Genomic DNA, 23567 nt, shown 5'->3' with positions numbered 1-23567 from the left:
TGTGTGTGTGTGTGTGTGTGTGTGTGTGTGTGTGTGTGTGTGTGTGTTTAAGGCTTAATGGAGAGTTCACCAAATTCATTGAAAGACCCTGGGAGATTGAGGGGAACTAGAAATGCTCAATGTAGGCCTGGCTTCCAAAACCCCACTTTCCTCCTATATTGCTCAACACGGCTACCTGCTCCCCACGGGGACCGGCCCTGTATCCACCAGAGCCACTGGCTCACTGAATCCACAGCACACCAATGTCAGCCTGTGTGTTTCCTTTCCTTAACTTATTACTATGGCAACATTCATATTCCTAAGACCAGGCTAATTGAGCCCTGGCCTTTTTTTTTTTTTTTTTTTTTGGGGGGGGGGGTTTGTGAGTGAGGGAGTGTGTGTATGTGTGTGTGAGAGAGAGATGTTTCTGCAAGAAAGCTCCCTCGTGCATATGTGCATGCTTAGGAAGCCAGCAGTCAATGTTGGCATTTCCCTTTATTATGTTCCACCTTACTGTTCTTTAATTTTTATTTTTAATCAGATACCTGAGGTGTCAAACCTCTTGGGGTTGTGAGCCACCTGACAGGAGTGAGACGCAGGTCCTCTGGAGGAGTGATACACACTGTTGACTGCTGAGCCTGTAAAGCATTACATGTGCATGCCTATGTGAGTGAGTGCCCACAAAGGTCAGAACAGGGCGTCGGATCCCTTGCAGCTAGAGTACAGGTGGTTGGTGGGTACTGGCAACCAAACTCCTGTACTCTGGAAGAGCAGCAAGAGCTCCCAGCCCACTCTTTCCTAAGGCAGGGTTTCTCTGTGTAGCCCTGGCCATCCTGGAGCTAGCTCGGTAAACCAGGTTGGCCTCGAACTAAGAGAGCTGTCTGCCTCTGCCTCTGAGTGCTGGGATCAAAGGCACACCTTTAGTAGCCTTTTTAGCTACTGAACCATCTCTCTAGGCTTTCACTGTTTGTTTGTTTGTTTGTTGTTTTGAGACAGGGTCTCTCAGTGACTATAGAGCTCACCATCCCAGCCAGACAGATGCACCTGGCTCTGTTTCCCAGCCCAGGAGTTCCAGACTCACACCACCACACCCACAGTGTGTCTGGGTGTAGGGGATCCAACCTGGGGTTTCGTGCTCTTCTGTCAAGCACACTACTGTCCATAATGGTTTATTAGGGCATCCAAATTCACCATTTCTCACGTGCACTCTCAGTGACTCAAATCACCTTAGAACATCATTCCTTTTACTAGACTCCTAGAAAAAGTGACCGATGGACTGCCAGCGAAGAACAACCTTCGTGACTATGTTCATTTGTCAACTATCTATCGATTTTTCACTAACGTCTACCTTCTCCAAACAGTCCCACTCAGACATCAAACAGTCTCCAAGTATCTCCGCACCGGATCCTCAGCAAATGAGAAGCAGACACAGGGATGGAGTGTTCTAGAAGGAATCAAAAAGCTTGGCGACACAAGCCAAAGCTGTTGATGAGGACACAGGTCAGGGCCATGCGCCTCCTGACAGCCTGGCCCGGAAGGACAGCAAAACCATCTTTTCTAGAACACCCACCAAACTGTGCCTGACCAGAAGGAAACGCCAGACAAACCTAAATCCAAAGGAAAGCATCCAAACAACCGGGGCCAGGGCTGAGGCACCACTGCAGGGATTAAAGAGCTGCAACACATAAGAACAGCCCGCACCTGAGATCTTTCAGATTACTAATGGCTTTGTATCGGTGCTCTCTGATTTGGGTAATTCGTCTCTGGCTATGTGAAACAACACAATCCTGCCTTTAGGAAATGGACATTAGCTAGGAGCGCTGTGCCGAAAATTTACTCTGAAATACTTTTAAAACAGTAAGTGTATTTATCCGAGAGCATACATGGATGCTCTGTACACATGGAACATCCCCTAGGTGTGTGCTCAGGGTGCCAGAGACTGTACGAGGGAGAAAGCGCAATGGCGGTGGGGAAGGCTTCCATCTGTGGGACCTCTGGGTGACATTCCTTTACTTGGCATCACTTTTCTGTGAGGGAGATTCTCTCAACGTTACCACTGTTCCAAGAAGTCACAGACGGAAAACGGGGCTCTTGGCATCTCTAGATCGACTATACGTTTGTCTCTAGTCACAAATTTGCATTATGTGCATTACACATTCTAGATTTCACACAAATTTCACTCACTGTTGCTTCCACGTGAGATAGTGTTTTGGGAAGCCCCTGCAGGCCCCGCCACGGGAGCCCAGAGATCCAAGCATGCTGTCCACAGCTCAGTCCTTCTTCTGGTAGGGGTTTATACACATGAGAAAAAAAATCCTTCGGGATCCTGGATATGTTCAGGAGAACTTATTTTGAATAAGTTTGTCTCTTCCAAATGGCAGAAGGGAAAATAGAGGACCAAAGAAAAGGGGATAATTTGGGGTCTTTGTTCATAATCCTTTCTTTAGCTGAAATACCCTGCTCGGTGGGATTTGACCAAGCTCCTGAGGTCTCAAACACAACCCAGGTCTTCTTTTGCCTGCCCCTATTCATCAATCCAGACACAGGCTGACCCTCTCCTCGGCACTTCCTTGCTACCCAGACCCAAACTTCCTCACGCCCACGAAAGATAAGGTTATTTGCCCTGCTCAGAAAGGGGGCGCAGACGGGTCCACTTCTTCCGTGTTACATCCTTCACAGCAACCAGCAGGGGCTTGATACACAGCTGCAGGGCTCGGCATACCACGCCTGCAAAAGGGGTCCCGCTGGTGCCCCTACAGTATCCCCAGTGCACACAATCTGCATGTGTACGACAGCTCTCTTCAAGGGGGACCCATGGACGTTAACTCATTTCGCCTCATTAGTGTGATGGGGTTTGTTCTTGATGAACCCGAAGCTCTCCAGCTACCCACCACCATTCCATTATCGCTGCATGCTTATGGATTTTCCCCTTTATTACTCGTTTTATTTTTTTTTCCATCAAGTATATTTCATATAAGGTAGTAATCACCAGAGTCTCAATTTCTTTTGCTTAAAAGTTTGCCCCCCCACCCCCATCATAAAATGAGTAAGTGCCTATTGTTGAGTCATCTTGAAAATGTGTGGGGAGGGTGGGGGGAGTGGATTGCTGAAGGAAATAAAATCCGACCACAATCAGTTGTAATATTGCAGTATATTTATATACATTTGAAAGGAAATGAAGACAATTACACATGGTTTCATGTCTTCCTCTGCCTACAGAGCTGTCTACCATATCCTTAAATATTAATCTACAACACTGCTTCTAATGGCTACCTAGATTTCCCATCACCTAATCGGGACACAGTTTACGTAATCCTCTCCTTATCTTCCAGAAGACGCATGGCTGGGGCTATAATTGCCTCCCTAATAACTGCTGTTTGCCATCTGAACACTGGCCTTAATCAGGGCACAGTTCCTGCGGTGAAGAACTGTGTCGAGATGGACGTCCAATGGCAGTCATATCACCCAGCGTCAGCCAATAAGCGAGCAAGGGAGAGGAGGTTCCGGGAGAGTGTTTTAAAGATTCAAGCCCAGATGGAGCATAGTGGTCCTTTGCCATTCCCTCTTTCCTGGAACTCGGTGGAACGGCAATCTTTAGATAATGGCAGGAGCAACAGGCTTGGTGGGAGGGGCTCCAGGGAAAGGCTGACCGAAACCCCGTGCCAGTGCCTGCCGAAGCCTCCCCTCGGTGTCTGACTGACCTCCTCCCAAGCTGTATAAGAAGTTAAACTCCCACCTTAAGCACACCACTCAGGGTGTCTCTGCAGTCCACAGATGAAGGCCTGGGGACAGGAAACAGTGCTGGTCCCTACTCATCCCACACAGTTTCAAAACTAAGGTCCCAAGGACTCAGGCACACCAGGATTTTTACAGGCGTTCAGTCAAATTCTGCAGAGACACCCTGAGTCCTGAACAAGGCTGCTGTGGGGACCACCTCTTCTTCACCCAAGGCTCATGGACTCCCATTGGGAATCCTGCAGAAAATGAGCTGGGCCTACCTGCTTGTTTTTGGTGTTCTTCCAACTCTGGGGCAAAGACAAACTTGGCCATAGCCGGCCCAGATCAATTTCATAGACGCCCATGCTGTTGGGCCTGCCAGGCTCACTCGCACCCCAGGCTCACACAGCCAGCCAGGTGCACGCACACCCGAGGCTCCAGTCCCTTTCTCAGCAGGGAGAAATGGTTTGCCTGAGCCCTGCAAAGGGACAACAGATTCACAGCCCAAATGCCCAGTGGATCGCTAGGCAAGGGAGAGGACAGGGTTCCGGTAGAATGTTTTAAAGATTCAAGCCCAGATGGAGGATAGTACTTTGCCATTCCCTCTTCCCTGGAACTCAGTGGAGCGGCAACCTTAAGATCGTGGCAGGAGCAACAGGCTTGGTGGGAGGGGCCCCATGGAAAGGCTGACAGAAACCGTGACAGAGTATGCGACCGTCCACATAGCCTGCCAGGGTCCAGGTTGCTTATTATAGGTAAAAGCCTTGATGTGGTTTGTTGGGCTTGAATGGGAGCAGCCATTAGAAAGGCTGCTTGCCCTCTGATGGGCGGGTGGCTGGCCGTAACAGTGAGGATGTACAAAGTGGTCCTGATGCAGATATGGAGGAGGGTTGGCGGCACCGCCAGCTCGGGTCAGTCAAAGCCAGATGATGGTGCGTCAACCCGATGCTTATTACGTTATCTAAAATGTCCCAAGTTTCCCGACGTGGTACAGCAGAATGTTCAAGACAATTCTACTGTTCTCGGGCGAGGAGATGGGCTGCATATGGGTTCCAGAGCCACGGTGTGGAAGGGACACCTCTTAGAACCAATGTGACCAGTTCATCTGCATGTGAAGACACTTCGAAAACCGCTTGCTTATCTACCTACCCTACCTATCTATCTGTTTATTTATTTATTTTCTCCCCCTTTCACAACAGGAAAACACACCAGAGTTTCTGTATGTGGAAACTGAAGACTGTCTGAGGGATGTCCTCAAAGGATCTGGGTTTAAATATCTCACCGGAACAACAGAGGTTCTAGGAGCTCATGCAAGCAGATTTTCTGGCTCTTGGTAAACTTTAACTTCTTCAGCAACAACTGTTTTGAGGAGCTGGGCTTATTTACACACACACACACACACACACACACACACACACACACACACACACATATATCTCAAGATAGGATGAGCCAGTACCTGGAATTTCTTGCTCCCACAAAACAGAAGCGCAGACCATGCTACCCTGCTGGAGGTGGGCTGGACACATGGTGAGGCGCTGGGCACGGGCTGGGGTTGTCACGGCCTGCCCTGGTCAGCCTGCCACCCCCCAGCCATGAAGTCACTTCCAACTCCTCAGGGCATCACTCAAAGGAGCTTTTTTTTTCTTTCCTTAGCCAAATACTTGGGGGTTTCTGTGTATTTATATTACCTCCTTTTGTTCTACCAGGGCATGTTGGGGGAAGGGAAAGAGTTATGATGAACTTTAATAAAAACAAAATTAAAATGATTAAACCTTTCATATCCTTTAGAGATAATCTCCCTTCTGCTGGCTGGTCAGACCACAAGCTTGCTGCTGCTTCTCAATTCTTTTCCCCCTCCCCATAAAGAAACAAACAGAAAAAAAAGGGCTGCCTGGGGCTACATTTTTGAAACAAATTAAATTTGTCCTCACACACGGCAGACAGGTGTGGTGGAAGCATTCTTTCCAGACGTCCAGGATGGATGCCAGCATCCTTCTCTCCCAGGATCTTCGCAAAAAGACCCTTAAGCAAGTGACTAGAAGACATAGATCCCCTCAGAAAACCCAAAAATCTAGACCTCCAAAATCCCAGTCTGCATTCTTGATGAGGGAAGAAGCCAGACAAAACAGTAGGCTAGGGCACAAATCTCTCCGGTCTTATGTGTTCTGAGGAAGTCCTCAGATCTGCCTGGGGTCTGGGCACGTGGCCACCAAGGAATGAAACGGCTGCAGACTAATATCAGCCCTGCCTGGCGGGGCTCGGCATGGAAGTCAGAGGTAGGTTATCAGGCACCCAGATGTGATCATGACCTCTGGTCACACAGCCCTGGGCACACTAAGAGGGCAGAGTGTTAGAACTCTGGCTCCCTCGGGGTTTTAGACATGAAATCCTGCCCTGGAAACACAGGTGATGCTTCAGATCCCAAGATGTCCTGTATGCCACGACTGCGGGCAGCTGGTGGCTGGCAGAGGCTGAGCATAGGGCAGCCAAGTGCTGTCCTGATTTGTCGGGACCTCTGTTTGCACGGTGGCAGGTGACTCATCTTCAAGGCTGAGACAGAAGACTTCCTCATGCTTCATGCTTAGGCAGTGGGGAGCCCAGTAAGGATTCTGTATTTGGGGGGTTGGGGGAGTATAGCCAAGCTCTGGCCTGAAGCAGAGAACCCCACAGATCTGTTCTGGTCCCCGATGGACATGTGTGTGGACTCCTCGCTGTTCAGAGCTGACACGAGGACCCTTCTCCTTGCAGCTACCCCATTTTCCAGGTTCCAGGAGATGAGGCACTTGATGGCATCTGTCCTAACCCTGTCTAAAGAAGCTCCTTTTAATGGAGGACTTCAGGGTGAGAGGGGAAAGGAGGGCCATAACTCACACCCGAGCTGACTGAGGCATACTGACCACATTTACACTCTAACTTCAACAGGGGTAATTGCTTGGCTTTCTGGTGAGTTCACTTCTTGACTGGAGTGAATTCAGTCAACACAGCCTCACTCCCATGCCCTGCCTGGGACCCAATGCTCTGCCACATTCCCTAGGTCACTCCCTGCTTTCCAGCCTCTGCCTGCTTTCCTGTTCTTCCAGTCAACCTTGCCTGCATTTACTGAGCCCCTGGGCAGCATCCTCCCTTTCCAGGCAGCCCTACTGTCACCTCCCACTACAGGCCTTTTCTGAGCCCTGTATCTAGAATAATTTGCCATTAGTCTCCATGCCACTGGTAACCAACATCCCCTATCTATTCAGTGTTTGCCTCTTTCCCAACGAGGAATACCCAAGCTACTTTTCTCCTTCCTGGCTGATTCCCCAGACTCCAAAGCAGTATGGCCATCTAGAAGACAGCGCGCCAGGGTTTGCAGGACAAAAGAGCTTGAGCTCTAGACTTGGGCCACAGCTTTCCGGCCTTGGGTTTTTATGTGAGAATAGTACAAAAAGGCAGACATCACCCCCTGCCTTCGTGTCACAGTGGAGCAGGAGAGGACAGTGGTGGGTGTAGAAGGCCAAGATGTGGGCCGGCCAGACACTGTGAGAACAGGGGAACTAGCTCTGGCCTGCTATAGGACAGTGGGTGACAACTGTCCGCAGCAAGGAGAGATGTGTTTCAAGATGAACAGAAGAGTCTGAAAGTTCCCAACACAAAGAAATGACCCATGTCTGCAGGGCACAGAAATACTGAAAGCCCACATTCCACCTTTATGTGCTGCATGTGGGCATAGAATTACCATGCCATGCTCCATATATGTACGTCATGCTCCAATTGCATCTCAATAAAAAATACATAGGTTACAGTCTTTTTTCCTTTTGTGTTTCTTCTTCATTTTTTTTTCTTTTTCACTTTTTAATCTTCCTTCCTGTATCCAATTTATACCCTTCCTCAGATTTGCTAATTCCTAGGCTCCTGTCTGGCCTTCTAAGACTCTCTCTCAGCCTCAGATTTTAATTTCCTTCCTTCTAGAGGATATGACACAAAAGGATAAAATCCAAGAAAAGGGCCAGAGAAATGGCTTGCTTGGGGGAAGGCATTTGCTGCCACTCCTGATGACCTGAACTTGATTCCAGGAACCTAGATGAGGAAACAGGAAAACTAACTCAGACACATTGTCCTCTGACCTCCACACACCCCACCAATCAATCACTCAATACTGTATTTAATATTTTTTAAAAAGGGAGGGGGACTTAAGTTCTCAGCCACTAAATTCCTTTGGATGGAAATCCAGCCTATTTATAACACATAGAATTCTATTAACAGGCACAGAATGTGGCAAGGCGGGGCGGGGGGGCTGGTGGAGGCAAGGAAACCAGGGCCATCAAACTCTAGCCTGAATCCAGTGTACACTCTTTCAAAGCATGTGTGGGCAGGTGCCAACCGTACTCATCCTCATCGCACAGGGATCAGAACACTCTCGGGTGGGGCTGGCTATCCTCTGGGGGGGCCAGAAAGAAGGCTTGAGAGGGCCCCATCAGGACAGGTGGAAGAAGATTCATGAGACATGCTTGGAGAGCCAAGATCTGACCTGCTGCTTAAAGCTTTCAGCTTGGTCTCGTCCTCGCCAAGTAACTTTCTCCACTGTTCTGACGCCAGGCTGCATATTGCCACTGTGCTGACGGTGGGAAGCTGGGGAGGGCCTGGGAGGAGCCCCAGCTCTGTGAGAGGCTGTGGTGAGGGTCCCTGCCACCCTCCCTTGGCTTTTCCCTCTACTCTCTTGAATAGCAGCAGAAAAGCTTTACCAAGTGGCAGCCGACCTCAAAGCCAGACAAACTGTACTCTCCCCTCATGCCTAAGCTCAAGCCCTAACCACCACGACCTCAAAACCTGCCTTTACTTTGAGAGGAGGTTTTCCCATAAGTGATGAAGTTACCGTGAAGACTTCAGGATGGGCCTTCACCCAATCTGTCCTTATGTGAAGAAGGTTGTGGGGCTAGGGAGGTGACTCAGAGGATAAGAATGTGTAACGCTCTTCCAGAGGACCGGGGTTCAGTTCCCAGCACCCACATCATGTGGCTCGGAATCACTTATCTCTATTTTTGGGAGACCTGGTGCCCGCAGGCAGCAGGCATACATGTGGTATACATGCACACGTGCAGTCTCTCACACATGTGGTTTGCAAACCCATGTGCAGGTACTCACAGGTAGACATAAAATAAAAACTAATAAATCTTAAAAAAAAAAAAAAACAGGTAAGAATAAGATAGGGAAGAATTAGAGATGGTTGCTATCACACGCCAGCCTAGAAAATGACTCTGGGAAGGACCAAATTGTATGACAATTTTGGATAAAATTTGGGACTACAACATCAGAGGAGCCTGTTCTGAGAAAACTGCATGCTGCCCAGTTTTTAATATTCTAATTAAAACAGAGGTCAAGAATCTTTAAAAAATAAATAAATAGATAAAGAAAGAAAGAAAGAAAGAAAGAAAGAAAGAAAGAAAGAAAGAAAGAGCTCCTTTTACTAGAATACACACAAAAGGCCTCAAGATAGCCATGAAAAATCAAACTATAAAAAGGCCTCAATCATCTCCTCTAAACCAACTTATCCTTATAGAGTCCTTTCAGAATCCTTCAAAACTGCTAATGGGAAGAGATGTAAGTGGGAAAACCAAAATTAAATACCTTCTCTTTCAAGATTAAATACCTTTCTCTTTCATTCTGAGAAAGAAAGTGGAAAGTTCAGAAGGCAAGAGGGACAGAGTCCATTCAGCCTGGTGGACAGCAGGCAGCCAGTGGCTACTGACCATTCAAGACACAAGCCTAACGAAGTCCCGGAAAATGCAACCCATGCACGCCTTGGCTGACTCTACTGGAAGCCTAGAGTTACCAAAAAGGAAACCTGCGCTGTCCCGCCTCCCATCCCAGATTATTTCCTAAGTCTGCACTGAAGCAGCCCTGGCCTGCATGTCACTGTGAAACACCGGCAATTTGGCTGCTGTGATAGATAAACTGATATTCTGCTGTTGAAACTTGAGTTTTGATCGAGGATCCAAAGAAGCTCTCTGGTGGCTCTCCAGGGACCTGAGAGACCAGTGGGCAGGGAAGTAGAGGCAATGCTTATGTTGATTTCAAGGCCACAAAATTTCCCAATGGCCGTCTAGGTTTGAGAGGAAAGAGGATCATTTGGACTGTGGTTCTCATAATCGGGTCACAGTTTGAAGGGATTCCTTAATATCTGCATATCCAGGAAAAGCCTTTGAGCTATTTCCGTGAGCAGGGGTCTGTGCTCCGGTTCTCCACAGGCCCCCTACCAAGGCTGGGAACAAGTTTCAGATGGGATGTAAGTAGCCCCACAAATGGACACTCTGGCCATCTCCAAGTATACATTTTTTTTCTCTTTAAAAAAAAAAAAGTACAATGGAGAAACACAAAAGGAGTTAACTGCAGAGGCTGGACTGGGGGGTTAGTACAGGAGGAATCTGGGCACGTGCTGGGACAGCTGAAGATGGCCCCTGCGTCCCAATTCGGGTGCTGATGTTACAAGGTCCCTCCCTCACATGGAAACCCAAGGACAGGACCCCCGACTCTCATCCTAGTAAAAATACTTCTAGCTCTCCATGTTCCCTTCAGGAACAAGTCTCCAAGTTTCAAGTTCCCCAGACAGCCCTCATCCTAGGCTGTGAGAGACAGACTGAGATAAAGTTTCACTAAAGTAACGCTTAGGGTGAAACAGTGTTCTCTGGTTCTGTTGTGGGGAGCCTGTGTCTGCGAGCTGGGATCCCAGGGATGTTTGGGCTACACCACCATACATCCTACTAAGCCTCGCCTAACTCCGGTAAGCACCATGATGTAGTGTAATTCCCCCCAAACCCTTTTCTTCTCTTCTTGATGTCACTTGGTACGGGCACCCTGGTAGAGAAAAGCCACGGTGCTGGGCCTCTCAGAGTGGGCCCACTGGTGGCCACGGGGGCACACAACAGGGTATCCTTCAAGAGGAAGGAATGACAGAGAGCCAGCCAAGGACAGGCTAAGCTGTAATCCTTGTGTGAGACTATGAACTAACACACACAAACACACAAAACCAATCAACCCACAGAAGAGAAAGTAAGGGGTGAATAATCTATCACAAAGTAAGAAGGGATGAATGGGTGAGACCTTCTGCACCCACGACTCCTGAAGCTAAGACAAGTTCTACAGAGAGAAGGAGGAGTCCTGGCGAGTGAAAACAGCACAGGAAGCTGCGGACCCTGGACCAACATCGTGGTGGTGCTCCTGGTGACGTCACACACTTTCCAGAGGGACCCTTCCAGGCCAGGACTATGTGACAGCATCGAAGCACCCCTTGCTCATGTCCACCTTCCAACAGATGAGGCTATTAGCACAGTTTGCAGGGAGCCAGCAGGAAAGTTTAATTGCCCCTAATTACCTAGTTCCAGAAGGTTCCTGGATAATGGCTCTCGCAGTTCTGCCCTGGTGTTGACGTCATTTCCCTGACTCTGGCTTCATTATGTCCCCCAACTTACAGACAAGAGCCTCTCAAGGTGCCTTTTCCACCGGACAGCGATACCCAGGACTACCGCCACACAAGGCTCGAGCGTGCGGAATTAGAGCTTTGGTTTTCATGGAGATGGGATGCGCATGAGTGTGCACGGGCCTGCATGTGTGTGTGTGTGTGTGGGGGGGGTGATGGTGGGGGTTGGAGACTCCAGCATATCCTCAGAGGAAGGACTGACAGAAGGAATATGTAATCAGAAGCCATCACAATTACAAATGTAAATGAGCAGGCAATTGGCACTGACCTTTGTAGATTGTTAGAGGACTAATTAAGGCAAATCAAGAACTCTGTTCCAACAGAAAAACAAGGCCACGAACACTCTGAGAACCACTCCTGGCCTCCAGAGGTGGGTGTAGAGTGCATCAGATGGGAACCAAACCGCGAAGGCTCTGTACCCACCACAGAAGACCAGCTCTGTGAATAAAAGCCGGTGGAGAGTTAATTTTTGCCACTCTGGGAGGCGATCTGGCTGAGAATCTCAATTAACGGGCGTCACCAGTTTGAGCTCTTGCCACGGGCCTGGTGCTGTTTGGTGCCACATAAACAGATCCCTCCCGGGAAACTGCCAGGGGCACCGACTAATAAACTCTGCTTGAGCAAGGCTTTTTGGAAAGGCTTAAGGGAAACGTTTCTTTGAAAACAGTGAGCTATATTTGATTTTGTAAACTTGGGTCTGCGCTGTGGTGAGTCTCTGGTTCTGTTGATGCACAGTGCCGTCTGTCTAAGACACACCTCAAACTTTACAGTCTATGTCCAGAGACCACATTCAACACAGAAGAAGTCCTGCCAGTGCCACTCCTCCGGATACTCGGGCAAGAAGCCGCCCCAGTTGTGAACTTTTTGACTTGGGCATGCTTCAGCCGCAGCCCTGTCAACAGAGACCAGGCAAAAGGGAAGAGAGAGAGCAGAGGCCTCATGAAAACAGAGCTTCCGATGCGAAGAGAGGGCTGCAACGTATTTTAGCGCTGTGAGAAAAATTATACTGAAATTGCATATAATTTAGCTATTTTTGTGAAAGTAAAAATGATGCGCTTCATGTTGAAAGGGCAGCCTCCCACCGATTCTGAAAACAGAGCCAAATGAAAACGCCGGATGCCGGGCAACATTCGCTGAGGCTGTGTGAGTTTCAGTGCGCTCGCTGGAACGTGGCTTGGAGAGAAGAGAGCCTCCAAGAAGCCAATGAATAAAGACAGCCACCAAACACACCTCATCAACGGGCCAGCTGCATTCACTTCCCTGACCCCAGAAAGCCACTGCCGAGAAAGACGTCAACTGTGTCCCCCAACTCAACAATAGATAACTGTGTCACCCTTCAGTGGAGTGACAATTTGATTAAATTATAAGTGCACAAAGCTTGGAGATCTCTGTCTATATGAAAAGAAAAAGGAGCTAAGGCAAGAGGGATAAGAGGGAAGCCAGGAGGAGGAGGAGGAAGAAAGGACAGGCCAAGAGCAGAAACACAAAGGGCCTCTTATATTCTCTAAGCTTACGGCACTGATAAAGCAAATTAACGACAGCTTCTCCCAGGAGCCAGAAATGTCTTTTTAATAAGCAAACCAGGAATTGAATCCTACAAATGGCATGCCTATGTGAGCTTTCCGATCTTTCTAGAGCTTTTGGTCAGTCAAGACAAAGCAAGTAGTTGATGTCAGTCACTGAGAAAGCTCATGATAATGGCTTCCTGCTCCTGCCTGCAGACAGACGTGAAATGAAAAGACCAAAGCCCAGGCAGATCAAGAGGCCAGTTGTTCTTCTAGAAAAACAAAAACAAACACAAATAAAACGCTTAAGCTGATAACCACAACTCCAGGTAGAAACAAAGATTTCTAAGGGAATGGGAAAATGGCCATACCTGGGAGGCAGGTTGCCACTCACCCAGTAGGAGACCAAATTCAGAACTTTGTTCATGTCAGGCAAGTATTCTAACCGCGAGTTTTATCCCCAATGCGCTGTGGGGTGTGTGTGTGTGTGTGTGTGTGTGTGTGTGTGTGTGTGTGTGTGAGATATGTGTGTACCTGTGGTATATGTGCGTGTGGTTTGTATGTGTGCTGTGTGGCGTCTATGTGGTGCACGTGTGTGGTACGTGTCTGTATGTGGTGTGTGCATTTGTGTGGAGCTGAGGTGAGTGTAAGTGATGTGTGTGTGCTGTGTGTGTATGTGTGCGTGTGTGTGGTGTCTGTGTAGGTGAGATGTGTGTATGTGTATGTGTTTATGTGTGTATGTGTGGGGGCACACGTGTGTGAGTACAAGGTATGTGTCTGTTTTCACTTTGAAGTGAGGTTTGAAAGAATGTAACACAGGACTTGGAGCCAGGTGTGATACACAGCTGTAAGGCCAAAGCTCAGAAGTGAACGGGAGGAAGACAGTGTGTACAAGACCAGCCTCGGCAACCAAGCAAGGCTGAGGCCAGCCTGCGTGATCCTGGACTCCCTCTCCAGCAGACAGTTTGCCGTGCCTGGTGTATGTCTGCAAGCCCAGCATTTAAGAAGCAGAGGCAGGAGGACTGCTGTAGGCCCAATGCCTGCCTTGTCTACACAGTGAATTCTGGGCCTGTCAGGGTTTCCTAGAGACTTTATCTCAGAAATAGAGCTCACTGACTGGAAAGCCCCGCAGGCCTGCTGACTTAAGGTTAAGACACCAGAGAGAAGCAGGGCCACCTGGGAAACAGCGGCCCACCAAGCTCCACCCTGTGACAGGGGTCCTGCATGAGCAAAATCTCATGCTGAGACCTCTGTGGGCCATGGTGCCATCACAGCAGGGGTCAATCCCAACTATTATCAGACTGTTCTAAAGGATGAGGACAAGTCTTCACACATTCCTGCATGCCCGCTCCTTTCTTGAACCAACAGGTTCTGACCAGCGGATGGGTGGGCTACCCAACAGACAGACTGGGAAGAAATGTCATCTCTGCGGAGGAAGTCACTCCTGAGTTCAGCCCTGCAGCCCTTGCAGGCAAGGGGGAGTCCTGACCACTGTAGAAGATGTCTGTGATGAGGGGCTTACAAAGGAAAGAAACTGACTGCTGAAGGCTTCTTCGTGCGGCTCTGTGGGACACGGACCACAGGACAGAAGAAAGGAGACAGAACTACAGAGCTGAGCCAGGTCATGGGAGGCCAGCACCACAGCCTCCAGGCAGCCGGACCAACTAATGGGACCGTCTGGCTTGTGGCTGGGGTGAGCGAGGACCTGAAAGGGGCTCAGAGGCTTCCTAACGCTGTGGGTCACGTCCTGATCTTTCTCTTAATGAGGACAGGACAGGAAGTGCTGACAACATCCATGTTTACAAATCTGAAGCCGACAATCTTAAATATCTGAGGCCTATCGTGCCCCAAATGTCCCTCTTCTTAAAGACATTCTTTCAAGTTTGTCAGAGCGGGCCCCCGGAAAGAGGGAGGCTGCCGCTTCGAGATGTGGGCTTTCTAAAACAGAACTGTGTTCCTCTTAATGTTGGGGTATTGCCTAATGATGTGTCTGTCCCCTTTGTGGAGGGTGAAGTGCTCTGGAGCCTGTGTGTGGGAGGAGGCCTGTGTGTGGGAGTGGGGAGAGGGCTGTCGGAACAGCAACATGACTGGAGGCCAAAGGATTTTGAAACTCGGAAAGACGGCCTATCATCCTGACTCGAGTTGCTCGAATACGTAGGGTGGCGAGGCTAAGACTCCATAAAAGAAAGGGAAGGGCAGAAGGCAGCATGTGAGAAAGCCACGCCAGAGTGGGTGTCGTGCAGGGCTATCTCACCTAGAAGGCAGGGGATTGTCCACTCCGTTCCACGGGCCTGAGGGAGAAGGCAGCTCTATGCTATTGAGTTTGGGGCACCTCGCTCATAAAAAGGGAATTCTGAGTGGAAAGAGAGAACTAAAGAGTGAAAAAAGACATCGAAGGAAATCCTGTGAAATGATAGCACAGTGCAATAGTGGGGAAGGGACAGGGCAGGACCACACTAAGGATGAAAAAAAAATAAAATACCCTGGTGGGCCCAGGGATCCCACAGCCAGGGGACACAATAACCTTAGACTTTTAGGACAGGACTGTGTTCCCAAGGGCCCATTCTCAGTGTTGCCCCTCAGAGTACACGCCCATAGTGGGACAGGGTCAGAGGTGCTCAGGAGCCTCGCAGATGAAACCCTTACACTCCAACCAGGAAAGCAGCTACCTGGAAACACGTGGGAAGAGGAGACAACACTTCCCGGGCCTGCAAGGAACAGCCATTACCCTGGCCCCTGCCAACAGCACATCCCTGGACTGCCAGTCATGGGAGAAGATGCTTTTCACAGAAATGGAACTATCCCAGCAGAGGAGAGATCCTCACATCCGGGGCTGTGAGTGCATCCTGTCATGCGGGAATGGCGGTTTTGCTTCAAAAGAGAAAGGCATCCAAGGAGACATAGGATGATCCTGACGGGGGAGCTGGTGGACCCGGGGCTTTGGAGGGGCTTAGTGGGGTGCCCCTGAGAGGAAATGAAGCTGACTGGGCAAACGGAGCACAGAGCGCTCGGGGATTAGGGAATACCTGCTCTGGCAGTGTTAGGTAAGCCATGAATTAATCATGAGTACCTAGAAAAGCAGGGAAAACAAAAAGTTGTACACGAAGGTAAATGAAATTATAAAACTCTACAAGGCTCAGCTGTGATTAATATTTATAGAGTTATAATAATGAAAATACTGAATATTAATATCAGCCCCAATTATTGCTTCATCCTAATTGAAGGTAGGTAGGTAGAGAGATGGGAGGAGGAGGCCTGCAGGGGGAATGGGAGAGAGGACAGCGAAAGGGCTTACAGGGGCTGAAGCCAGGGGCAGCGTCCGTGGCCATGTGTGCGCACAAAGCGTCACTGCACCCGTGGGAGTGGGGAGAGTCTGGGGCATGGGGGGGGGGGGAGGTGAACACAGTATGTATGCCACTGCTGTGCTTGAGGGCATGTGTCGTGTTGTAGGTTGGTGGCATGTGTTATGAGAGCACGTGGAGCAGAAGTGGGTTCCAGCATCTACAGGGTGGGGGAGCTCTATGGTGCTTGTGTGCGTGAGGTCTTCGCATAACGGGATGCAGGAGGCATATGGGTGGGCTAGAATGGGAGGGTTTCCAGAGCAGCTCACTGGGGCAGCCCTTGTGCTGCGGCTCAGAACACCAGCCGGTGTCCAGGAAATGGTGGTAGGAGCACTCGGAGAAATAGAGAGACGGGTCAAAACGAGGGAAGCAGCTACAAGCACATTAAACCACAGTCCCAACCTGGAGAATGGGGAATGGGGTAGGGGGAGGGCTGTGCCATCCCCCGCCCAAGGTGTATGTAAATTCTTCACCTCTGAAAAACTATTCAAATCCGTGCCTGATTTGGAGGTTCATGACCCACACCCCTCAAAGCTGACCGGCTGAGAGGCTGCTGCAGGAGATGAAGGATGGGCCTAAAAGCTCACATGTGGTCCCTTCATCATAGAAAATGGAGGACTCCTCCCAAAAAAAAAAATCCAGTGAGTTCTGGGAAACACTGTGTCCAGGAGGAGGGACCACTGACACGTCCAGGAGAACGCTGCAGCACATGTGATCATGCCAGCAGGCTAAGGCCGCTGAGGGCCAGGGTCCAACATCCACCCGTGTCCTGAGGACCAAGAACCATGAGCGTATATCCGCAGGCGTCAGGAGAAGCAGCCTCCTTCTCTGTCCTAGAAACAAACAGCCTGCAAGTGAAGGAAGAGGGCTTGCTGACAGGGCGGATGACCCTGTCACTGGCCAGCAGGACGTCTCTAGAAGGCCCCTGGCGCCCCTGGTGGGCTGGCTTACTTACAGGAGGAGCAGCTGACAGCATGGTGGGAACATGCTGGAGATGAGCAGCAAAGGTATTTTTCCCCTTTCAAAACCCATGAGGATTTCATTAGAGAGCAAGAATGAAGAAGGCCTTATTTGCTTTTGGAACAGGGTTTCACTGCCTAGTCCAGGCTGGCCTAGAAACTTGTGAAGTTGTGGCACTGCCAGGATTACAAGCCAGTACCACCAGGCCTGTCTTTCCTGGTTGTTTTGAAAGGTTTAATATATATATTAATTATATATATTATATTAAAGGTTTAATACACACACACACATATATACAGATAGATATATATATATTAAAAATAAAAATAAAAAAGTTAGTCTACCAAATGAGTTCCCATTAGGAATGCGCGTCACCTGGGGGAAAGGGATAGAGAAAAGGTCTCCATAGATGGGATGGCAGAAGGCAAGAAACAGCACCCTGAACAGGATCACAATTGACAAGCAGCCAGAAGCCCGTACCGGCAGGACAAGTCACTTTCAAATACAGCTAAGGGTCCTGCAATGGGTGTTAGCTGACGTTCTCTCAAGTTCAGTTTTGAAACCCCGACTTTGGGGCTACAAGCTACTACGAGCGGTCGGCAGGACACACAAGTAGCATGTGCCGGGCCGGTGTGCGAAAGTGACAGAATCCAGAGTGTGTGCGCCACAAGAACTCGAGGGCTGGTGGGGTGGAAGACCTGCTGTGGCCCTGCTTCTGTGGCTGAACACCTGAAAACCGCACCAATCCGAGCTCCTTCCATCCAGGACACAGGGGCTGGGGTGCCAGCGACGGACACGGAAGCAGCCACGCTGGCACGCTAAGCCCGCCCGCCCTCGGTGGCAGCCTGGGGGGGGGGGGCTCCCCTGTTCGCGGCGCATCTCACCTGGGTCAGTGGAGGGGCACCTGCGGATGGTGAAGATCTGGGCCAGGTCTTCGTCTTCCTCCGGGAGGCCCTTCTGCAGCCGCTGCAGCTTGCGCAGGCTCTCGCTGCGCTGGTGCTTCATGGAGCGCACGTGCTGGATGAGGTTGAGCTTGGCCTTGGTGGAGTAGTTGCACAGGACGCAGTGGTAGTAGCAGCTCTCGCCCTCCACGCCGCTCTCGTGCTGCTGCAGGTGCTGCAGGGACAAAGGAGAGGGACACTCACTCCCGTGGTCAGGGCACCCGAGGGACGCCGCGGCACACCGAGGCACAGGCCACTCCTGCCCTGCCCTGGCCGAGGTGAGAGGGGTGTCAACTAGGGAGCACTCGGGGGACATGATGGATGTTGCCAAGGCTCCTTCCCCTGGGTGTTTCCCTTTTTCCCAGTGTCCTCTTCCCTGGAAGCTCTCTGAGGGTTAAATAGCTTGCTGATACACACAGACAGACAGACACACACACATACTTGTCCCTCCTACATGGGCCCTTCCCAGGTAGCTTTCCGCAGTGTCTGTTAATGGTGTTCATTAGCAGGGCTTTCCCGGAATTACACATTTATAAAGCGTTCACCCTTTCACACTCCAGAGTGAACTGCTTTATTTAGAGCGGAGGAGGGCAAATTGTGGCCTGAGACCAAATCTGACCCACTGTCTTGTTTTCATCAATGAAGTTTTATCAGAGCACAGCTAGGTCCACTGACAGACACACCTGTGGACTTTTTGGAAACATCGGGGTTGAACAACAGTGACACCGATACTATGACCTGCAGAGACCATTAATAAGATGATCCGGACCATTACAGACAAAGCGCACCCCAACGCCCCAACCCCTAACTTCCCCCACTCTCCACCCCACACCCCTCTGGTGACAGCTCAAGGTCAATCACCCTGTCAGTACTCTGTATGGGTCAGTCATACAGAGTCAAAGGCATGTCTGGCCTTTCCATAAATAAAAACAGCTCAAGCCTATCTGTATTGAAAGTGACAGAGCTAACATGGCTCAGTTGGTAGGCGCTTTTCCTAGCAAGTAGGAAGTTTAGGGAGTAGTGGTGCACAGCTGTAATCCTAGCACTCAGGAGGTAGGAGCAGCAGGGTCAGAAGTTCAAGGTCATCCTCGGCTACATAGTGAGTGTGGGGCAAGAGTAGGCTACATGAGACCATCTGGGAAAAAAGAAGTTTTTAAATTAAAATTAGTCTAGCTGGGAATGATGGTGCATACCTATAATCCTAGTACCTGGTGGCTGAGAAGCAGGAAGATGAGAGGTTCGAGGCCAGCCTGGTCTGCATGGTGAGCTCATGTCTTAAAACTAGAACAAAACCAGGTTGCAGTATTGCAAGGTCACCTAGTTCATCACTGGTCAGGATGACTGGTCCCAGTTACGTTTTCTGTTTTGTTTGGCAGACACAACACTGATCCCGAAGCACGGATGCCCGAGAGCCAACAGGAAGTGGAGCACAGTAGGTTAAGGCACAAGCACAAGAATGGCAGCTGCCACAGACGCCAGACTTCTGCACCTTCAGGAATTGAAGGTCGTCCAAGAGCAAAATTCACCATGTTCTCAGACCTCTTGGGAGGAAATGGAGGACCGTGGGTGGTTAGGAGCAGGGAACTGATTTGCTCCTACTGTAGAAAGGACATTTCTTCCTTTGGACTGTTTTGACAGGAAGAGGGGCTTTTCCCATTCAGCGTACACGAAGCAGGCAAACGGTCCAAAAAGCTTAAGTGCTTGACCCCCAAGTAACCCAGCTATTGGCAGAGAAAGAATCAGACGCCAGCTTGCCGGCCCTACACCATACAGGCAGCACCAGCAGGGATGAAGAAGTGCGACTGATGTGAGGGGCTCCCGTGCTCGAGTGACTGATAGGCCTTCCCTCGTGCTCGTGCTCCTCCTTCACCTTTCAACTCTGGTCACCAGAGCCTGAACACACAAACAGCAAAAGCCCTGGGCTGGCCTTGTGACAGAAGTCTCCTTCCTGATGCCAAAAGGCCTGAGCAGTGTACATATCTTGATGGTGGCTTCTGATCCTGTGGGGAAGGGGAGGAACAGCTTCCTTGTCCAGCTGGTGAGGCAAAGCCAGAGCTCTCGGAACACCCTGTACTTCCTGAGATGGGAAAAGAGAGTGGCCCTGTGAGCACATCTTACTTGATGACATTGCCCTGAGGCGTCTGTGCTCTCACGCTCACATCTCATCTCCACCAGGAGAGTGAGAAAGATCCAGAAAGTCTGTACGCGCTTCAGATGGAGAAATATGAGTGTACCAACAAGGTACTGGCACCATGGTGAATTTACCAGAGAGGCCCTCCATCGCAAGAACTAACTGAGGCTTTGCAAGAAAAAACAAAACAAACCAACAAACAACAACAAAACAAAACCTGGGCCAGCCTGCAGGTACAAATGCACAGGGCCTCACAGGCACAGAGTGAGAAAGTCCAACTGCACTGCTCTGGGACATTCAACCCTGTCAAATGTAGCACTTGGGGTCTTGGGGTCGGGGGTGGGGGAGGAGATGAAGCCCCTGTAAGAAACAGCTTTCTTGGAGCAAGTCCACAGCCAGGAGTCAGAAGAACCTGCAAGAGCTCCATAGGAATGTCACAGAAAGTACAACTAACAATAAAAACCTCCTGGAGATGAATTGCTATATGGGTTTCTTTTTTTTCTTTTCTTTTCTTCTTTTCATTATCTCCAGTGTCTCTCCTCTAAGACGACACTCAGCAGAAGACTAAATGGGTACACAAGGAGACAACATTTTGTGGGGACCACACCTCGAGGAGGAAGAGGAGGAGGAGGGTCTGGGGTGGCCATTCTCCCCAACTTCTTCCCCTGGGCCTGGCAAAAGCTACATTTCCCAGGGGGGAATCTTGCTGGGAATGAGGGTGTCACCTGGAACTGGGAGCAAAGAATTGCCATCCTAGGTCAGAAAGACTAACCAAATATCACTTATTCAAGTGTCAATTGAAACCGAGTGGCTAAAAGCTAACAGGGAAAACAACAAGGGTCCAGAGTGTTCCATCTGGTAAGAGATTTCGCTGGCATCACCAACCAGCAAGACTCCCAGAAGCCTTAACTCCCACGGCTCCCCTGGGAAGAGGACTTCCTTGCAGTGATGCACTGAGTTTGAAACACAGCATCTTAGCACAGAGGTGAAGGTGCTATCCCAGATGGCTGGGCCTTCCAAGTCTCTGAGCCAGAGAGAAAGATAAGACCTAAAAAAGGCTGGACAGAAACGAGATGTCAAACTGTCCTCTGTCCTCAAACCCTGGGGGCTTTGGATGGTCAGGCTGCATAAATCCTGAAATGAAATAAACATGCTGGGAGTTTGTGCTTTAAAAAAAAAAAAAAAAAAAAAAGTGGTAAGAATATATTTTAAAACTGTTCTGCTCACAATCTCATGTTGGTAAATTGCAAACCACAGAAATGCCTCTCTCTCTCTCTCTCTCTCTCTCTCTTTTTTTTTTTTTTTTTGTCTGCCATTGGAGAACCATTTTGGAAAAGGAAATAGCCACCCATCACAAATCATGGAGGAAAGAATAAAAGGAAGCAAGGAGACCTGAGCCACAGTCCCGTTTACTGACAATAGTACAGGGCACACACGCACACACACCCACACTCAGACTACCCCCTCCCATCAGATTTCCAAATGTCCACTTTTCCTTTTACAACCAGGGTGCTTACCTGCATGTAACAAACCCTGTCCTGACTCCTGTTACTTCTCTTTTTGTCCAGCCAGGAGTCAACAAGGACCCAGGGCCTGCAGCAGACTCTGATTCCTGTCTGGGCCCTGCACACCATCCAGTAACTCCCCAGCCGTGAGTGTGTCAACCCCTCGGCCCAGCTGTTCAGGTTCTGTCTTCCTCGCAGGGGCAGGGGGAGGCACTGCCTCTCCCCAGGGTCCCACCCTGGGAACCTGCCTAATACCAGGCAGCAGGAGCAGGTGAGGCTCCACACAGAAGAGGACTCCATGGGGCAAGCCAGGCGGCCAAGGACATGCCTTCCCCGGCAGAAGAGCAGAGATGTTTTCATTTGGAGGAGGAGGGAGAATAATTTGTTCCTGACCCAGCTAATTAGAATACCCTCAATTGGGATCACAATGTATTTAATTAAATTCACTGTAATATATGAAGAATCCACCAAGGCACAAATCCCACTGGCGCACTCAATAACAGAGCTACCTCCTTTCAGACTTCTTGCTCTCCTCGCCAGGCAGGAAATTTCCCTCCCACGCAAATCCTGAATTCCCCCGACGGACTTTCCGTCTCCATCATGGGAGTTCTCCCGTCGGGGAGGAGGTGACCCAAGTTTTGTTTTACTTCTTTCCCTTTTCTTCCTTAGTCTTCTTTGTCAGGTCACAAGTGTGGTTGGAACAAAACAAAAGCAACAGCCTTGGCTGTGGTGAGTGTGCAGTGCTCGGTCCCCTGGGACTCACAGAACGATGACTGTGGAGCCCACTTGTTGGGATTTGTTTGGGTTTGAGTCTCGTAAGTATCTACAACACGTGAGACTACACACAGAGAAACATGGTGAGCAATGCCAGGGCCTTAACAACAGGGAATTCAGGTGATAAAAACAGCAGCAGCAGCAGCAGCAGCAGCAGCAGCAGCAGCAGCAGCAGCAACAGCAGCAATTCAGAGCATCTGCCAGGTACCAGGGGACAGGAGCCCTTCAATTCTAATGCCACTGTGTGGCTCTGCCACCCAGACTGAAATCCAGATGCCTCTTAGCACTCTGTAGAAAAACAGCATGGACAGCAAAGGACTACTGAGGGAGGGTGACCAACTAGGGGAGGAAAAAAAAAAAAAAAGAGAAGTCACCCAGCTTAATGTCAGACAGTGAAACCCAGGTTCATCCAAAGTTTCTGGACGCAGTCACCCTCTAACTGCAGCCTTGAATGCAAGGAAGGATTTCCTTGACTGTCCTCCAAGGCCCATTTGTTAGAAAGTTCTACTGCTAGGATGTGGCCCAGGATTGGAATAACCTCCTAACATGAGTCTAAGGAGCTGTTCTATATCCCCAGCATTGCAAGTGAACGAGCAGGTAAATGGGTGACTGGGTGGGTGGGTGGATGGATGGATGGATGGATGGTAAACTCTAGGAATGAACGGGTGGATGGGTGGGTGGGTGGGCGGATGGTAAACTCTGGGAATGAATGGGTGAATGGATGAGTGGGTGGGTGAGTGGGTGGGTGGATGGATGGATGGATGGACGGTAAACTCCGGGAATGAATGGGTGAATGGATGAGTGGGTGGATGGATGGATGGATGGATGGATGGATGGATGGATGGATGAATGGATGGATGGATGGTAAACTCTAGGAATGAATGGGTCGATGAGCGGGTGGGTGGGTGGATGGTAAACTCCGGGAATGAATGGGTGAATGGATGAGTGGGTGGATGGATGGATGGGATGGATGGATGAATGGATGGATGGATGGATGAATGGATGGATGGATGGATGGATGGATGGATGGATGGATGGATGGATGGATACATGGACGGTAAACTCCGGGAATGAATGGGTGAATGGATGAATGGGTGGGTGGGTGGATGGGTGGATGGATGGATGGATGGATGGATGGATGGATGGATGGACGGTAAACTCTAGGAATGAATGGGTCGATGAGCGGGTGGGTGGGCGGATGGTAAACTCCGGGAATGAATGGGTGAATGGATGAATGGGTTGGTGGGTGGATGGATGG

General features: G+C 49.8%; 1 protein-coding gene across 1 annotated transcript in view; it reads right to left on the bottom strand.

The window, feature by feature from the left end:
• Zfhx3 (zinc finger homeobox 3) overlaps window positions 1–23567 on the bottom strand; it is a 200615-nt gene that overhangs the window by 39195 nt on the left and 137853 nt on the right. The window contains exon 4 of the mRNA XM_055621000.1: window positions 17843–18074. Coding sequence (XP_055476975.1) covers window positions 17843–18074 — 232 coding nt within the window. The remainder of the gene's footprint in view (window positions 1–17842; window positions 18075–23567) is intronic.

Source organism: Psammomys obesus, unplaced genomic scaffold (genome assembly GCF_907164565.1).
Source record: "Psammomys obesus unplaced genomic scaffold, mPsaObe1.curated_primary_1811, whole genome shotgun sequence".
Taxonomy (NCBI): domain Eukaryota; kingdom Metazoa; phylum Chordata; class Mammalia; order Rodentia; family Muridae; genus Psammomys; species Psammomys obesus.
This window is presented reverse-complemented; position numbering and strand designations above follow the sequence as displayed.